General features: G+C 35.0%; 1 protein-coding gene and 1 pseudogene across 2 annotated transcripts; one reads left to right on the plus strand and one right to left on the minus strand.

The window, feature by feature from the left end:
* Nucleotides 1–1395: 1395 nt before the first annotated feature.
* Nucleotides 1396–3604, plus strand: LOC128193240 (uncharacterized; annotated as a pseudogene).
* Nucleotides 3605–3677: 73 nt separating this feature from the next.
* Nucleotides 3678–17842, minus strand: LOC128193239 (cilia- and flagella-associated protein 65-like). Of its 2 annotated transcripts, none has more exons than XM_052866584.1 (41): nucleotides 17719–17842; nucleotides 16953–17184; nucleotides 16690–16828; nucleotides 16383–16513; nucleotides 16164–16278; nucleotides 15675–15759; nucleotides 15418–15563; nucleotides 15059–15172; nucleotides 14817–14925; nucleotides 14597–14712; nucleotides 14224–14373; nucleotides 13970–14098; nucleotides 13784–13852; nucleotides 13219–13305; nucleotides 12656–12736; nucleotides 12354–12494; nucleotides 12097–12223; nucleotides 11646–11814; nucleotides 11314–11452; nucleotides 10987–11126; nucleotides 10789–10873; nucleotides 10279–10437; nucleotides 9883–10048; nucleotides 9474–9602; nucleotides 9161–9317; nucleotides 8967–9035; nucleotides 8740–8868; nucleotides 8549–8633; nucleotides 8283–8441; nucleotides 7954–8142; nucleotides 7677–7790; nucleotides 7379–7537; nucleotides 7111–7254; nucleotides 6300–6416; nucleotides 5967–6110; nucleotides 5735–5809; nucleotides 5410–5612; nucleotides 5161–5283; nucleotides 4736–5003; nucleotides 4433–4533; nucleotides 3678–4241 (listed from the first exon to the last, which is right to left on the minus strand). In XM_052866584.1, the coding sequence occupies exons 1-41, from the start codon at nucleotides 17825–17827 to the stop codon at nucleotides 4064–4066; spliced, it is 5481 nt and encodes a 1826-aa protein (XP_052722544.1). In that variant the 5' UTR covers nucleotides 17828–17842; the 3' UTR covers nucleotides 3678–4063. The 2 variants fall into 2 exon arrangements, with proteins under 2 accessions (XP_052722544.1, XP_052722545.1); XM_052866585.1 differs by having other exon boundaries at nucleotides 17705–17792.
* Nucleotides 17843–18277: the final 435 nt, after the last annotated feature.

Genomic DNA, 18277 nt, shown 5'->3' on the forward strand with positions numbered 1-18277 from the left:
TGGCTATTTCTATGTTTGTCAACTGCCCTTACCACCTGGCAAGGCAACTTGTCGCTCAGCCACTTGGTAATGCAAGTTGGTAAATCAATCTGGCTATGCCACTTGGCCTATCAATTTGTCATTCGAAGAACCTGACGTAATCCACTTTAATTAACCAATGTTTCCTACTTACAGAATTCACGGCTGTGAAACTCTACAACACAGTAATTCGCACTCAGGGATTACTTTACGTATGAGTCTTCTGAACAGACTATACAACATCAATCAACCCAACCAGCGACACCATCTGGCTCTTAAACCAATTGCATTATGTCTAACACAAGTGTTTAAGGACATCCAAACATATTCTCTCGATTTATAAGTCTATCTGACTAATAAGAAACTACAATAACTGTTTTTGTTGTTTTGTTTTTTTTAAATAATAAGAATACTTGAATCACTCTTTTAATCATTTGACATTTTAATAACACTATTTACAATAATTACTGATAATAAAAATACAAACAAGGGAAGATAACTCTTTCAACCGTTTCACTTTCAAGACGTGTGGGGAAGGCGAAATGCTGTATTTTTGATTTTGATTTGATAAACTGACAATTTTGTCACAATACAGGAAATTAAAATTGATCAATTGATCTTCATATTTTTTGTCATTTTATATGTTCTTTTTATAAATTATTAAATGGTCATTCTGTCTATGTGTTAAAATTGTTGTTGTGCATTTTTTGTTTGTATATACTCAAGCAACCTTGAAAATACCATGGACACCTTTTTTTTAAAATAATTGTTACTTAAGCTTCATTTTCTCTGATGCCATATGTGGTAGAATAATTATTTCATATTTTACGTCCTTTGTTATTGTGTTTTGTGCCTTTATTATGAGGGAAATATGATTTAATGGTCCAGTTCTTCACTTTGATACCCCCCGCTTTTAAATTATACATAAGTTTGTTCCTTTCTTCTCTTCTCATTATTACTAGGCTTATACACCTCAAACTCTTTTCATTAGGCGAATCAATATGTTTCCAAACTCATTATAGCGGTGTCTTTTTATTGTGTCTATAGTAATCAATCCTTAATGAGTTTTCCAAAGACGACTGATACATACCAAATGGATACTTAAACAGTGCCCAAAATTCCCAACCCAGCGCAAAGCAATGTCGTATATTAATATTATGAAATTAGTTACACGAGAAACGTACGCGTGCAGTATAAGAATGACGCAGTATCCCGGTTTTTGGGATGCAAGTCTATCAAAGCAGATACTAACTCTTTTTAACGAGATTTATGGCAAAATACATTATTAATTTTAGAACTTTTTAATATTACACAGGTTACTTGTGGGGGCGCTCCTTGTAACGTGATGGGTCCTTTGCATGCTTCCTCGGGGAGGTACGTTAGATTGCCTGTTCGTTTTAATTTTCTTAATTGTTGCATTGCTCTATCCTAAACGTGCACAGAATTGATCCATCGGTAGTTGAATAGTCCCGGTATTTCCTCTTCTCTGAATGGTGGCTCCATATCGATATTGAAATTACAGCTTTTCATAAATAATCAATCGCGTCATTTCATCTACATTTGGTATATATCGTGAATTCGCGTTTATTGAAATGACGTTAATTGCGCATTGTCAGATAGTGGTGCTTGCCGCTGCCTAGAAATAAGGACCATTCAAAATTCAAAAGTTGTTCTTATTCCTCTTACATTGGACTAACATTTCCTCCTTCGTGTCTTCAACGAGATGGATACCTCTTGCTTTTTCGTAATTTTTGGATCTATATTGTCCATATGCTCAGTTCGAGTTTTGGGCGCCCCTACAGTTGCGCCAAACTTGGCGGAAGACATTGCCATCTTGAAGAACAAGGTTTCGGATACAGGTTCTAACGTAGCGGAACAATTAGTAAAGAGTGCTAAGAAAACTAAGACAAAAACGGTAAGAGGCGGTAATTGTATAGAATGACAACTATCTATTTTAATGAATACAAATTACTAATAAAGGAAGTGTAGCGATTAAATTTTATATTTCTTAAAAGTGATCGACAAATTGACCTTATATCAATGTGCCGAACAATGACGATTTCAGTGAATTTGTAAGAGGGCAAACATATTTGATTTAAACATATATACAGTCAGATTTAGTTGTATAAGTACCTGAAATATGGATGAAAGTGTGAAAATATGGCTTTTACATTGCTAACGGATAAGAATATCGCTGTTGTACATACGTACGTCTACATCAGGCGATGAACAAATATCATTTGATAAATTTATTTCATAACTTTAGTGAAGTTCTATTTAACTTTATTATATTGCAATTCTACTGGAAAGATGGCTCGGTCACGCATAATACACTATCAGTTTTATTGGCTCACCGGCACAGAGCGCCTAGCAAAATCTCTTCCCGGATAATACGTTGTCCTAATCCGTAGTCGTAGTAAACCTTACACAATTTCCCAAAATCCCTTGGGTATTGGTTTCAAATGAATTTATAAACAACCCTCTGTTCAAGGTGAGAAAAAGTAAATGATAAACGTATCCGTAAAAATGGACAGGGGGTGCAAACCCATCTATAAATTGACCCGAATGCTTTTTAAATTCTTTTAACGACGGACTTAAGATTTTTAGTCTTTAATGTCAGATAGCAGACGACTTCGATGACGAGTACTTGACGTCAGCGATGCTGGAGTTCGGCGATATGGACAGGGACGGCCTGCTTAACTTTGACGAAATCTTCCGCTTCTACCTGGCTGTGGTCAGGTTCCCGCTGAAGAAGGCCTCTGACACAGCGCAGAGCTTCATTGACCTTGGGGACAGTAACAAAGACGGAAAGCTGTCGATAAAAGGTACGAACTACTGTCATAAACTACTGTCGTGTGAGAGGATTTCGTAATACTGATGTCATTCGAACATTGAACTTTTTTTCTGCCAGTTCATATGGGTATGACTGTAGGTGATACTGAGAATAGAAGAAACATAGACTATTATGAGAGCTAAAAAAGAAAAATAGTTATTTCATAGTTTGTTAAATCTTTTGTTAAACGATCTGAAAGGAACGACGTGTATGGAACGCATAATATTCTGACTTATTTTTTTCAGAATTGTTGAAAATCATGGATGAGGCCGAGCACCTGGCAGAGGCCAGAGCATTGATGAAACCTGGTGCATCAAAGGAGGCTGGGGGTGATGGTAACGGCGGGGAAAAAGAGGGTAACAAATTCAAGAATCAGAAACCATCGCCAGCGGAGGGCCTAGTTCCTCAAGAGGGCAGCGTGTCTCAGCATGAGGGTGATAAAGAGGACCACAAACCTAGCCCCTCTGAGGAAGGAAACGTTGAGGAGCTAACACAACTTGCAGATGGCCATGAAATAAATTGGTGACCGATTCTAATAAATGCGATATGTCTAGATCATTTTCTGACATTTTGGGACACCATGAATTTGTAGGAAATTTTCCTATTGAGGCAGTTATCAAGTCACACAGGATGTGGTTTGAGATGTTTGTGAAGTTTAAAAATAATTTATTTTGTTTCATACATCAATATCTAGAGACATATCATGTTTGTTATAAACATTGTTTTGAAATAAATTTCAGATTGCAAAATATTTCTCCTAGTGTAAATTTTAAAGGGGCTTTACAAAAAGGGATGAACAAAAATGTTCAACATGATAAAGAAAATAGATATTTATGATATCACGTTTATTGAAATATCATACAAACAGAAAAAAACGGACGGAGTAGAATTCATAATTGTTCAACAATTTTACAACTTGTCTTCAATATAAAATATATCACATTCATCAGGAAAATGCTTATTTCTAATGATTTCCAACAACAGTGTCTCTATTTACATTCATATCTATACAAATATAAATCAATAATGTCCTCTAGTAGATATATAACAATATAGGTTAATGCTTTTCTCTTTCACTCAAAAACAATTATTCTTCAGAGGAAAATCAAGCAACACATCAGAATAAGGAAAGTGTCATAGATCAGAAGTGCACATCATTTTATCCCCTCATAAACAGTTAAAAAATCTAACTGTATAATTCAATAAAATTCTTTAGTTTTTCTTGTTATTTTGACACGACTGTCGGCTCTTGGCTGAAGCAGTTCTCTTAGGTAGGGCTATAAATCTTGGCCGTGCAGTGATGTTGAATTCCTCTGACAGTGCCTCTGTCATTATATTTAACATTGTGTTCTCAATTATTGATTCTGCAACATTGCCAAACTCGGATAGTCTGCAGGAAAAAAGAACAAAAATTAAATATCAAATTTCTTACCTCCAGACACTAAACTAATGAAATGTATATTTAATCTCTGTTATTGAATTTTCATTTTCCCTGCAGCTGTAGACTGTATTATATGCCAGAGTCATTTAATGTTAAGAAATCTCACTCTTTTATGTCAAACAGTAGAAGGTTATACAAACTTTTTCATATCTTGTTTCTCCTTGATCCTGGCCCCTTCTTTCTTCACTTTCTCTATCTCCTCCATGGTGTGTCTGGGGGGTGTTTTCGTCTTTCTTGACTTCTGCAGAAATCATAAATTTAGTGATTTATTAATACAATTGTTCATAAATTGATATCACAATCAACATGGTTCAATTATATGTAAAAAACTACCAATACAAGCACAGATTATAGGATTGATGTCTCCCAAATATGAACCCATCAAAAAACAATAATGACACTAGACCACAGAAGAAATTATGCAAGCATGACATTCCACTGACCTTCTTTTCGCTCTTTAGACTCTTCTTGCTTCCAGCTGATGAAGGGGGCGTGGCCTCAGGAGACACGGGAAGTGTAGCTGACGAGACCCGACTCATCTCTTCCCTGGGTGACTCCTCCTGAACCGATTTTGTCTTCCCACTGGGCCCAGCCCTCATTTCTATGGGCGGGGCTACAGCAGGTCTCTCACCAATTTGAGCATAATAAGGAATGTCATCGTTAATTACTTTCTTCACTGCATCATGGAAATTAGAGTCATCTAGTAGACCTCTGTTTGAATAAACAAAAATACAAAACAGTGATTTCAATTTTCTAAGCCATATTCTCTGGCTTCAAATAAAAAGCAATATCAATAAGTCATCAATTGCAAGAATCAAATTAATCATGTAACTTATTCCTTAACATTTTGCATTAAAATAAGACTGACCTCAAAACATTGCTAAGTACTCCTGATATTACATCTGCCTCTCCAGTACTGCAGGGTATAATGGTTGAAGTACTCTGGGCCAGGGCCTGCTTTTTAGCCTTGCTGGCCATCTCACTCAGTGACCTACAAACAATTACACAAATTTTGAAATACATGCAACATGTAATGAATACAACATGTAATGAATAAAACTGCTTTTGACTTAGCCAAGGGACATAACTGTGGTATTGGAGTAAGATCTATTCTGACCTGTCAACAAAATAGTTGCTGTATTCCTCTGGGAAGGTAGCCTGGAACTCCCTGATGTCATGAGTTCTGGCGGTCAGTCCCAGATGTAGCAGGAAGGGCACAGGAGGAGAGGGTTTCTCCCACAGATCTTTCTCTTTCTTCTTCTTCCTAGATTCCAAGGCTTTCCTCTCATCAGGAGAGAGTTGTTTTATTGGTGGGAGGGTCTATACAAAGTACGTATACACAAATCAGTAAAAAAAAAACACTTTTAAATTACTGAAATTTTTATACTTTTTATTTATGTTATATAAATATACCAGTTTATTAAAAAGTATTGGACATTTACCTTATATTTTGTGAGTTCACCTTCTACTTCCATCTTTTTCTCCTCCAAAGATCTCAGACGACTTGAAGGACGCTCCTAAGAAGTAACATGTTAAATACCTGTATCTTATGACCCATATTACATATCAGAATATCATTTTGTTTTGCTTTATACTTTCAAACAGCCATCATTTTCAGTTTAAAAATACCTATTTTTGACAATTGTATTACTTGCCATCAAAAATGACACATACCACAATTTCAACATCATCAGAAATTCTCTTGTCTGCATCCAGATCATTTTCAGTGATGCAGAACTCATATTTCTGTCTGAATTTCTCTTTTTCCCAAGCAGCAAGTTCCTTCTTGTATTTATCCATCTCCATCTCATCAGTAGCCTTAAAATTCATCATGAAATAGTTGATGGTAGAAGAAAGGGAGATTTTAACAGAGAGAAAGCAAAGCACTTTATAAAGTGGTGGAAAATATACCCAGTGGATTCTAATTTTAGGCGATAAGTCAGGTGTTGACATTCACTGAAAAATATTTTATTTAGCAATTTTTATTATTTCTGTTGAACGACTTACTTCACAAACAAGATCCAGATCATAAAATGATGGAACGCCGCAGGCGATGAATACAACACGACACATGCGGCTTTCCCCTGGGGACAGCCGTCCACGGACTGGAGATATGGACAGATACTGCAGAAAACGGATTGGGAGTATTATTATCAGGGGAGTTTAATCAGATTTTTGTCGTCTCTTATTCTTAATAATTCACTAACAAGCTATGCAGTTGTTCCAAAACCCCAAAGCATTATAATATCTCTGAGTAAATTACAGACGACTGAATCTATGTGAAATACTCTACATTGTTATTCATATTTTCTCTTCCCAAAATGCTCCTTGGAACTTAAGCATTTGCAAATAGAAATTGTAAGCAATGTACAAAAGGAGAAAAAAAGCGGGTGGAAATAAATTAAACCAATGAACTACCTGTAAATAATGTGAACTTCAACAATGAAACTGTTCTGACAAAACATTTTTTTTTTTTACCTTTTTAACTTTCTTTGTAAATAAAAATGAAAATAGCACATTATGAAAAAAGTATCTAACAATCGAATGTATTCATTAATAGTCATCTAAATATTACAGCTAAATGTTATATCATTCTAAGGTTTTAAAGCAGCCCTTGGATGCAGCAGCTACATCTTTGTACCAAATGTAAACACTTACATCTTGAATTGACTGAAAACAAAATAATTGCATACAGAGGAGAGAAAAAAATTTTCACAGCTAATAAATAAACAAGCAAAACTTAAATATCAGTACACACAACAATACACATGGAATACACAACCATTATAGTCAATCATGAAATCCTTTTAAAGCTTACTTGAGCATCAGCTTGAGACGTGACATGCCATTCAAACGAGACATCTCGATCCTTTGATTTGTTGGTCACAAAAACCATTCTCCTTGATCGACTAAACAGTGGCAGATTTCCAAAAGAAATTCTTTCTTGTGACAGGTACATTAACTGTGGACAGAAAAAAATCAAATTAATCATTCTTAAATCAAAAATATGATTTTGCCTACACCAGAAATGAAGGAAAAAGTTTAATACGGAAAAAGTGTAATGTCAGATTTATGAACTGCCCTACCTGTCCAGGTACAGAAACACTCTGGACCCCCGGGACACCAGTCAGATCTTGCTGGTCAGTGATTGGCATGGTGTCTCCCATCACCCTCCTGTCAAAGCCTACACCTGTATATGTCACTATAGCTGTGTCCCCATTGTGGACGTGGATTGGAACGTCAATCTACAAAAAAACAAATTTGTAAAAAAGAGCTTGCAGGTAATATTAATGCTAGCTACTTTATATACCCGTACATATATATACATTGCTATACAAAAGTCACAAGGTAAAGGTAAAGGTAAAGCTGAGGTAAGAAATATACCATGTATGTCTTGGCCTCTATGGGAGAGAATCTCCATTCCACAGAGAAAGATCTTCCAGGTGGAATTTCTCCAACAGGTGTTAGACATTCAAAGATAGGCTGGTCAAAGTTCTCCTAAAAAATACAAGGTAGTTTTGATACTTAAAATCTTACAAACTCATTAAACATTTATTCCAAATTAATAGTGATATAACTTTCTCTGAAAATTGAAGTACATTTGTATTTGCAATTGGTAATTCCTTATGGATTTGATCTTGGAAACGAGAGTATATTTTACCTGACGAAGGAGTTCTAGAGGTGCAAGGTCAAAGTTGAACTTGACAGATGTAGCACCACCGTTATACAGCTCATACACCTGCTTGGGACTGACTTTTTCACCAACAGCAACAGGTGTAAACATGTGTTTGTTGGAAGGGAAATGGATGTACTTCCTCTCTGGTTCAACAGTCACTCCAATAAAATTCAACTGAAAATAGGATAGAAAACAATATATACATTTGTTGATTTTATCACTGAATTGTACTTTGTAATGTTTCTCATCTATTTGGAATTTTCCTTTAATTAAAATCAATTCTAGATATATGCATGATAGAATGTGGGTCTTACCAGAATTTCCCTGCCCCTGGCCAGTTTCAGGAGGACGGGCAGTCTATCAGTGCCGGCCATGGTGTGTCTGTAGGTGAAGCTGACCGTCCTACACTCCCCGGGCTCCAGTTTGCCCTGCTGGGGATTGATGGAGAACAGCTTGTTGTCCATCACCTTCATCTGCACACATCATAACAAATATTTAGGATATGTCACATACAAAGGCACAAAGTCACAGACAATGACAGGATACATTTATAAGAGGGGAGGTTCCAGTTAACACATACCTCATGCAGTTCATCCTCATCAAACTCTCCAGTTTCCGCCCAGTATTCCAACTCCAACTGGAGATCAGTTGGGAACAAGAAGGACCTACAAGGAGAAAAGAAATTTGAATAACATTTTTCTGGCTTGTCAATCAAATTCATCTTTTAATAAGAAATTTTCTGTGGAGCTTTGTTTGAGGATCTCTCATTACCATTCTGTGGCTACGGTTCCTGTGTTCTCAAACATGAGGTTTACAACACATGGCTCACTGTCTAGTGGGGCCGCACTGAAGTTGAAGTCCATAATGGCTCTGGTGTACACAGGAGGTCTTCTAGCATGGCTATACAATAGGAATTGACAAACATTTTAATTCATTGACATTATTTTATGTAAACACTTTGTAATCATAGAATGGAAATAATATCATCTGATTAGTACCTGTGTCTGGTGGCCACACTGTATCTGAGCTCCTCAGCAGAAGGATCAGAGTCCAAGCACAGGTTCAGACTGTAAATAACCACATCAGGGATTCAGTTGACTTAGTTACTACCTCTATATTTCAGTGAAATGGTCACATATATATGAACTATGAAATTGAGTTACAATTATGCTGGGCTTGATAGAGTACGTACTTGTCCAGAGAGAAGAGAGCCCAGAGTTGCTTTTTACTGATGCCAACAGCGCTGCCGTAACAGCGGGCATCACTGACTGCCATCACTGGGAACACCCCGGTGGTCAGCACGTGACACAGGTGCTGGGGCTCTTGTACCTTGGAATCGACCACTTGTCCTGACAAAATATTCAACAGATTCATAAGAATACTTCATTTTTGTCATAAAAGATACTGACATTCACTACTCAAACATAAATAAAATTCCAAATATAAAGATACAAAATAAATATTCATAATTATAATGAAACTTTTATGTCAAAATGAAATCTCACCATTAGGAGTAATGAGTTTGTAGGAGATGGCAAACTGATAGTTGACTCTCCTGATTGGCTTGACGGTGGCCAGGATACTATGTCGAGATCTGGCAGGCAGAACTCCCTCAGTTCTATCCAGTATCAAGGCTATAGACAAAAAAAAAATCAGCAAACAAAAAATAAATCAAAACCTTTTACTATTATTCAACTTAAAATTTATCTCAATAAAAAATAAAACTTGAAACCAGCGTCTGATAAATTATATACATCAGATAATGCAATGCCTATAACTGATAGAAATTTCAGAAATTCATTAAATCAAATACCCGCCAACTTGTTGTTAACTTATTTCCATCAAATATTACGCATGCTAAATAAAATAAGTTTACAGTATTCAAGTGCATTCGTTTACACCGATATCAATTACCGAGTTTATCGTCCTTGGTGATCTCCTCTGGGTAGGGGCCATCCATGGACTGGTCAATGATAAGACTGTAGTGTAGACTACAGCTACTGTTGTTGATGATACTGATCATCTTAGTGGTGGAGCTCCCAACCACCACATCACCAAAGTCAAGGTACGTGTTGTCACACTAAAACCAAATATAAATGCTTGATAAGTTTTTATACTGGGAGAGTAAAATCTTCCATGAGACTAAAATTTCCTTGATTTGTTATTTAGGTTTGAGGGTATCTAATTTCATCGTTAATTCAAATTCAAAACTCAAAATTACGACGAGTCACATTTGATGAGGAGGCCTGGTCTTTTTAATTGTGAGATGTTTTTGGTATTGCTGATTTTAATTGTATCAGAATCTCTTACCTTAATGTCTCCAATGGAGCCCTCTCCAATGGCCCTGACAGAGAACTGTTTCTTCTTGCCCCCTGAGGAGGAGCTGTGGAATCCCTGGCCCCACACAATCAGGCAGGGCTTCATGAGATATTTCTCCTCGGCAGTGGGAACAAACGACCAAGTGTGGGCCTATAGAGACAAGTGGCAATATTCTTCTATCTAATTCACATTATAGTAAAGGATGTATTCATCAACTATAAGTACTACATGTAGTTTAATTTGAGAGAAATTTTGAAAATTAAAGACTTAAAAAAATTATCTTTGATATTATAAATATGGAATTCCTAATAGAATTTTTTATTTTTATTTGTAGACAGGTTCATTACAACAAACAGGCTAGAATAAAAAAAATTGAAGGAATATTCTTTTGGTCATATTGAATTCCGTTTATTTTTTTTATAGATATACTGATTTGAGAGGATGAACCTTATGTTTATTTTCTAACATGTGTACCAATCTTTACTGAATGATTATCAGTACCTGTGACTCGTTTGGCTGAATAATGCCTGAAGTTGGGTTGACAGACAATATTTGTTTATCCTTGTGAACCATTTTCCATTCAAATCTGAAACAGAGAAACAAAAACATTGTTTTAAATGTGTTTAAAAATACTAAATCCTAATTTTGATTGGTCATTCCCAAGTAAGATGATATATTATGGTATCCTTGTACCCTTACCGGAGTGGAATTCTGGAGACGTTTTTTATGGTGTATTGCTTGGTGGTGGAGGTCCCAATACAGGTCTGCTTGAAGTACATCACTCCCTCTGTGTCCAGTATCACCTCGGGGGACTCAGCAGACCCCCACAGCTCAACACACTGAGAACACAAAAAATCAAATATTGTTACAAAGCACTGGACTTTTGGTATGAAACTCCAAATTGTTATACAATATGACAACAACTTCTAGTACTGGTACTTCCTTACAAAGTCAATTATGACACTGGTTCCTTTTTAACGTCTGACAAAATCTCTAGAATTTAATGAATTGTGACATGGTATGTACCTTGTTGTATTTTTCATCATCATTGAGTTTGAAGGTAAGATCATGTTTATAGTGCTTCACTTCACTGGGTGTGATCTTCACCACAAAGATCTGTTGCTGTCCCTTCAGCAAAGCTTTGGCTGGCTTGACAGTGTATGTGCTAAAGCAGAAAGATAAAAAGTTTTCTTCATTTTTTTCCCTTATAAAAATAACTTTCATCACAAAATGATTTAAAAACAATTTTAAAAAACAGCTACTTTTAGCTGAAATTCACTATTAATTGATAAATTCTAAAATGCAAAGGGGTGACAAATTTTAGGGATATCTGATAGACATTGAACAAGTTGCCTTACTTTGTTGGGTCCTTCTGGATGTCAAACAAGATGGGGGTAGTCCCATTGTTGGTCAACATGAGAGTCCTGTAGGTAGATTCCTTAGCATTTACAGCAGGGAAAACAAGACGTGTAGTGTCGAATGAAACCCTTGGAAGGAAAGTCTCATTGTTTGGCTGGAATGTCTGACCTGTTTAATGAATACATTGAATACATGCAGTAAAACAATGAATAGAAAAGATAGCTGATGGGCAGTATGTTAACTTCAGAGGTTGATAACTAGAATAATGGTTCACAAGTTTCAAAGAAAGCTTTTCCCTACACAGTTGTTCAATTCTTTCAAATTTACTCTACCTCAACATACCTGTAGTACATGTATAGCATAAACATATAAATGCTTAAGTACCTACCAGCACATTGTTTTATTTAAATTCTGTTTATGAATTTCATAAAGAACATTATGACAATCTACCTGCACAGGTGAGAGTGAGGCACCAAGGGGGGCAGTGGGTGTTGTCCTCCACCAGGCGGTAATCCCTCAAACTCTTGTAGTATGCAAAGCACTCTAATTCTGCTCCAAAGAACTGGTTAGGAACAGTCTGAACAAAACAAGCATTATTTTGATAGAGTTTAATTATCTTTCTCAATGGTTAAATTAACGGTATCATGGAAGATTCTATCTATCAACACTTCATCATGAAATCTTTGAAAAGTAATATTGAAACTAACAGGTTTGAAAGTGACTTGGAAAGCACAAGACTTGAGGGGAGGGATGTCCATGGTCATTGGCATGACAGAGAAGGTCCGATCGTTCCCACAATTCCACTGAATGGTTACCTTCCCATAGGTGTGATTTGTCACATTGATGATCTGGGGAGATGTAAAACAAAAGTCAAATATGGTTTTCAAAATGGATGGATTTATTCTTGAGCAAAACATTCATGTGTATGTGCTGTTTCTTTGACGGATAATTGCTTTTTCATCATATGAAAATGAAACGTGTGTGATTGAACAGGGACTACCATACACACCTTGTCCTCTATGACTCTGAGGTTTGAACAGTTTCCAAAGTCTGCAATATTTGTATCGATGCTGACATGAGGAACTGAATTCTACAATCAAAGTTACAATGTTGATAAATAAATGAATGATACAAATAATCACAGTTCATAAAACATGTGAACATTTTTTACAGAACACAGTATCCAAATGTTATTTCGATAGTTAGTAACAAGGTTTATATACCATATATCTGGTAAATTTCGCATTGATCTAATTTTTGGTTTTTTTCGCGACCCCTTTTAATTCACAAATATTGGTAAATGCAGAAATTATATTCTGTAACATTTTCTAAAAGAAACTTTTATATCGCAAAAAATGACTGCCACAAATTAAAATTGTTACAGATTTTCCCAATTTTCGCAATTTTAGTGACACGCAAAAAACCCCAGATATATACGGTAGTACATGTAATTAAATTATGGAAATTACAGAGAATCATTACTAATATTTTGTTTGAATTTTCAGTTCTTTTCTTTTTTTCTTTATCTTTGTGGTCACAGTATTTTTGTTCTCCCTACAAATTAAGGCTTACATTGATATCACAGTGGAAGCCATCGTTGAAGTACTCATCCATGGGAGGAACAACGGGCAGAGTTCTCTCTGTATCGGTCTCCGACTTCTGAATAAAATATAACAAATGTCATAAAACTATTGTATCAAAATAAATCTGTTTCTTAAGCTAGTATATGTATATGTACAACTATGTACACAAGTTAGTCCATTGTTGTTTCATTGATGCAGATGCAGAAGTAAATTCATAGTTATTACTGCTAGCTGATTTACAATTTTTTCATTGATGGCAATGATACTAAGAAAAATTGGATCTCAAATAACAAAACACAATACAAAGTTTTACATAATTGACCTGTAAATAACATTTCAACAGTTTAAAAACTAGGAACAGCAAAAAACAAAGAATCAAATATTTCACATATCACCAGGGCATTTTTATCCCTATCTGGCAATACTATTTGGACATCCACCTGTTAAAGAGTGCAAATAAACTCAACTCCTACTATCGGGGTATATATAAAAATCAATATAATGTTTTCAAAAGATCTGATTTTATGCTTCAAAGAATCAGGACAGAAACTTACTTCTGGAAGCATTAGACATCCAGCATCATCCAATTCAATCTTTCCTGATTTCAAGCTTTCATTCAGTTGCTGAAAGGCAAGTCATACAACTTTCATTACAATGGCAAATTTAAACTATTTAAAAATTCCATTTCTATTGGTTTAAAAATCAGATGTGTCTAGATCAATACTGTGTTTATATCTTACCTCAGGTGGATAGACAGACAGACCCCTCTCCACATGACATTTGTATTTGTCCAAGTGCCTTGACAACAACACTGCTGGCTTAACAAGCTCTGAGTGACATGTTCCAAGAAGATCCAAAAACAAGGGTCCCTAAATGTAAAAAATACAAACAAGATGTTTAACTTTTCTTGTAAGGATGGCTTGTCTAGTATTCAAGACTTTAATTAGCAAAGTATAGTAAGAGGTGCATGAGTACGAAGAAGACAGTGTCTGACCTGGTTATGAACCATACAGGTGAGTTTCCTGTAGTAGTTGATGGGGTGCTGTGGAACAAACTTCATCACAACTGTCATGGATGTGTTTGGTCGGATCACTCCAGAGGTCTTCTCCAGTTTAAACACACTCTCATTGCAATCCAACATAAACTATAAAAAAAATATGAACTGTGAATATGTAATCATCATGTCAAATACAAGTAGGCAATTCATTTTTCTTGAAAAGATTGAAAATTTATATAGTTTTCTACAATTGGGGTTTCATAAAAACTATTTACATATCGGGTATATCAAAATTTGTTTGACAGGAAAAATTAATGCAACACATTAAAATGGACTACAGTAAATATTATAAATTGTCAAAGAAAATTACCTGAAATGTGGCTTCCACTTCTGAGTTGTTTACAATATCCACTGTCTTCGTACCCACAGCTCCCAGGTCTATCTGCATAAAATTAACACTCTTTGCTCCGAGATGTACACTTGGGCCTGAAAAACAAAGGATTATGAAATGAAATTCTGAATTCTACATATATGTTCATTGATTTTCACTTTTAATATTACAACTATTGATATATGTAACATATTTGCACCTTTCGAGGATCCGACACATTTGATGACAGCTTTGCTGATGTTACCAATGGCAACAACATTGAAATAGTCTGTGGATGTAGTATCTACTGTGTTTGGGCTGTAGGTAACCTGAATTGAGAAAGAAAATGAAGTACATATACTTGGTAAATATATTCTGAAATTATTCTCACCTAAACGTGATTCTTCTTTTCAATGCATTTAAAAAATATATATGACTATTGAAAAATATTTCACCACATACTGGAATCCGGACGTAGCTCATTGGGGGTACAACTCCCTCTCTCTGTGGACAATCAAACACAGTGTCAATACGACTCATCTTGGAGGGATGTTGCACCTTGTAAGGAGCACGCACCTGTATAGAAAAAACATTAACATTTACAAAATATCAACAATACAATAAAAACATCTGCAACAGCTTAACAAAGCTGATTGACATTTTTAACCTTCATACACACACACAATATCGTAAAATGAGACATGTACCACCACCCTTATTAAAACACTATTGATACCAAAACATCCCTAGTACTTATAAACATCCTGCATTATAAATGACATGTGTATGTAGATCTACATATAAGCAATGAGAAATCTTACAGGGGCCAGGTTATGGAGCTCCACCCACTTCTGTATGGTTGTTCCCACAGGTGTTGGAGAAAACTTAATTTCAGCTTCATGATTGTTGGAGTTCAAACTGTTGGAAGGCTTTCCAGCAGAAGACACCAGAATGTGGGGGTATTTTCCTGTGAAATCATAAAAGTTTAAAATCAAAATCCTGCTTATATACATGATTTTGCACAATAAATATTATTAAACTGGATAAGAATGTGTTTTGTAATGTCTTAAAATTATACCTATTCCTTCCATTTTTGTAACTTTTCCCTGTACTAGGTCTGGTCCATATCTACACACTGCTTCTCCTTGGAAAACACAAGCAGTCTGCAGAAAAGAGTGAAGATATATAATAAATAAAAAATACATGGTGTAATATTGTTTAAATTCACACATACAAGCTATTAGTATTCACTTAATACATTGTAGTTTCTTTTAAAAGTAATACAATATGAAAATCAAATGTAAAGGTGTCATTTCCACAATGTAAACATGCTTCTTCTTTTTTTTAATTAAATGAAATGCAAGTTTAATACTTTATCCTCCAATATTCAGTCTTATTTAATAGCCCCACATACAGATTAACTGTAATCAAGCTTATGTTGCATAGCAAACAAAATCTAACATTTTATTATTTAAAATATATGCTTTTTATTAAAAATTTATGTATAATTTTCTTTTCTTTTTTTATCCTTGAATGACTGTACCTAGGAAACTATAGTAGAACTTACAATAGGAGTGAATGTGGCTCTGAATTGTCTGACCGCACCAGACTTCAGAATTGCAGCACTTGGTTCTATGGTGAAGGGTGCTTTCACTTCCCATTCAATCTTTGTTTCAAGGTCCCTAAAACATAAAACCACACACTCTAAAAACTGCTACAGAAAATATTTATCTTTGAGTATCAATACCTCAGTTCATGTATTTTTTTAATCCAACTGTTAATATACCCAGTGTTCTTGACTTCAAATGCAGTATGGACTACATCTTTGGCAGCACACATGTTAAAGTCCAAGAATTCAGGAACTGAGATATCGACCTGTGGAAGGACTGCTCTGATAGGGACTTCAAACGATCCATCCTTAAGAAACACATTTCACATATTAGATATGATAAATACTCATTAATTTTAGTTTGATGAAAATATTGAAGCAAATATAGCATTGCAAGTTAAAACAATTACATTTTTAATTACTGTTGACAATACATTCAAGACTACCGGTAGTATTTTAAAGAATAAGATTTACAAGTACTTACTTTTAGGTGAAATTCTATCTTGTCATTATAAACCACTTTTTCCAGTGGTCTGAATGTAACAGGCAGAGAAAAGCTGGTTCCAGCGCTAAGCACTACAGGTTTGGGGTACAGTGTCGTAAAAAAACGTGTGTTGGGTACCCTGTAATGATTTAAAAATATGAAGTATTATTATTTATCACTTACAGTTATGAAAGTAAATTGGGATCTAAATAGTATGAATGATAATCCATTCATCAAAAATATTAAGGTTTAATACAACTTACTTGTATTTTATTTTCTGAGTCTTAACATTCACATTTTTAAGCACAATGTTCTTTGTGTATTCTCTACCAGGTTCCCATCCTTGCCACACAATTTCATTAATAACTTCAATTCCATGATAATTTGTCTTTTCCATGCTTGAAAACTGGGTCATTTGCGGCACATATTGTTTCATCGGCTGTGGAGCTGTTGCCACAGCTACTGGCTGACTTACTTCAACCACTGACGGCATGTCTATGAGAAGAATAAGAAATCTTTTATGCAAACTATTGGTTTACAAAGTATTGGAATCTGCACTTTAATTTCCATGATACAACGGCATATGCACTGCATGAATATATATATTTATCTAGAATGAGGTTATGTGTCAATCTTGTTATTACTGCTGGATCGTCTAAACCCTTTCTGTCAAGATATTTTTTTTTTAAATTCAGTACCCCTTCTCGTTCAAACAATAATTAAATAGCGTTATGTGTTAGTAAATTCAATCAACAATTTTCATCTGCTTTGAATTTCTTGATTTTGTACCTGGTTCCAACCTTTGGTCACGATTTCATATAGCTATTTACTGTATAGCCAGTACACCTTACGTATCCACCAGTTCCAATTTACAAAAACCGAGGAATGGAGGATACTTGTGCAAGGTATTCATTTGATTCAGAGTAAATATTTTGTAGATCCTTGAATGCATATCTTATAACACAATATCATGTAATCCAAACAAAAAGAACCGTGTTGAGACTATGATACATACTTATATTCTTTTACCTGATTTTCTTGTTATTGAACGTCCGCCATGATGTAAATAAAATAAAGATGGCCGTGTTGCTATGTTTGACGCGAGTGCGTTAAGCAATAACGAGAGCTCTACTTGCATACCCTATATTTATTAACATATTGCTTGTGTAAAAACTAAGGTTGTTATAAGATATGTAATTAAGGAGTTAACATCCGTAAAAAGTATTGGAATTCGAGAACACCAAAAGGCATCTTCAACGTCCCGCAACTCTCGTAGCAACCCAATAACCAGAGCGCGGGAAATTTAAATTAAGGAGCCAATGATTCGTTTTTTCGATCAAGTAATTCATTGGAAATCATAAGAAAAGAAATATTTCAGTTAATTAAAAGCAAATTTCCAAAATGTTCAGCTTTAGATAATAAACAAAAACTTTTTTGGTTTCTCAATATTGAAGACAAGGAAATTCTAATATCTTATGGGCAAATTTATTAATGATAACATGCTATTATACTCCTTTTAAGTGAAATATTGTTTGAATTAACATTGTCATTTGCTATAAGTTTTATACCTTAATAATCTCTACACAAT

The sequence above is a fragment of the Crassostrea angulata genome, chromosome 7, assembly GCF_025612915.1.
Source record: "Crassostrea angulata isolate pt1a10 chromosome 7, ASM2561291v2, whole genome shotgun sequence".
In the NCBI taxonomy this organism is placed as follows: domain Eukaryota; kingdom Metazoa; phylum Mollusca; class Bivalvia; order Ostreida; family Ostreidae; genus Magallana; species Magallana angulata.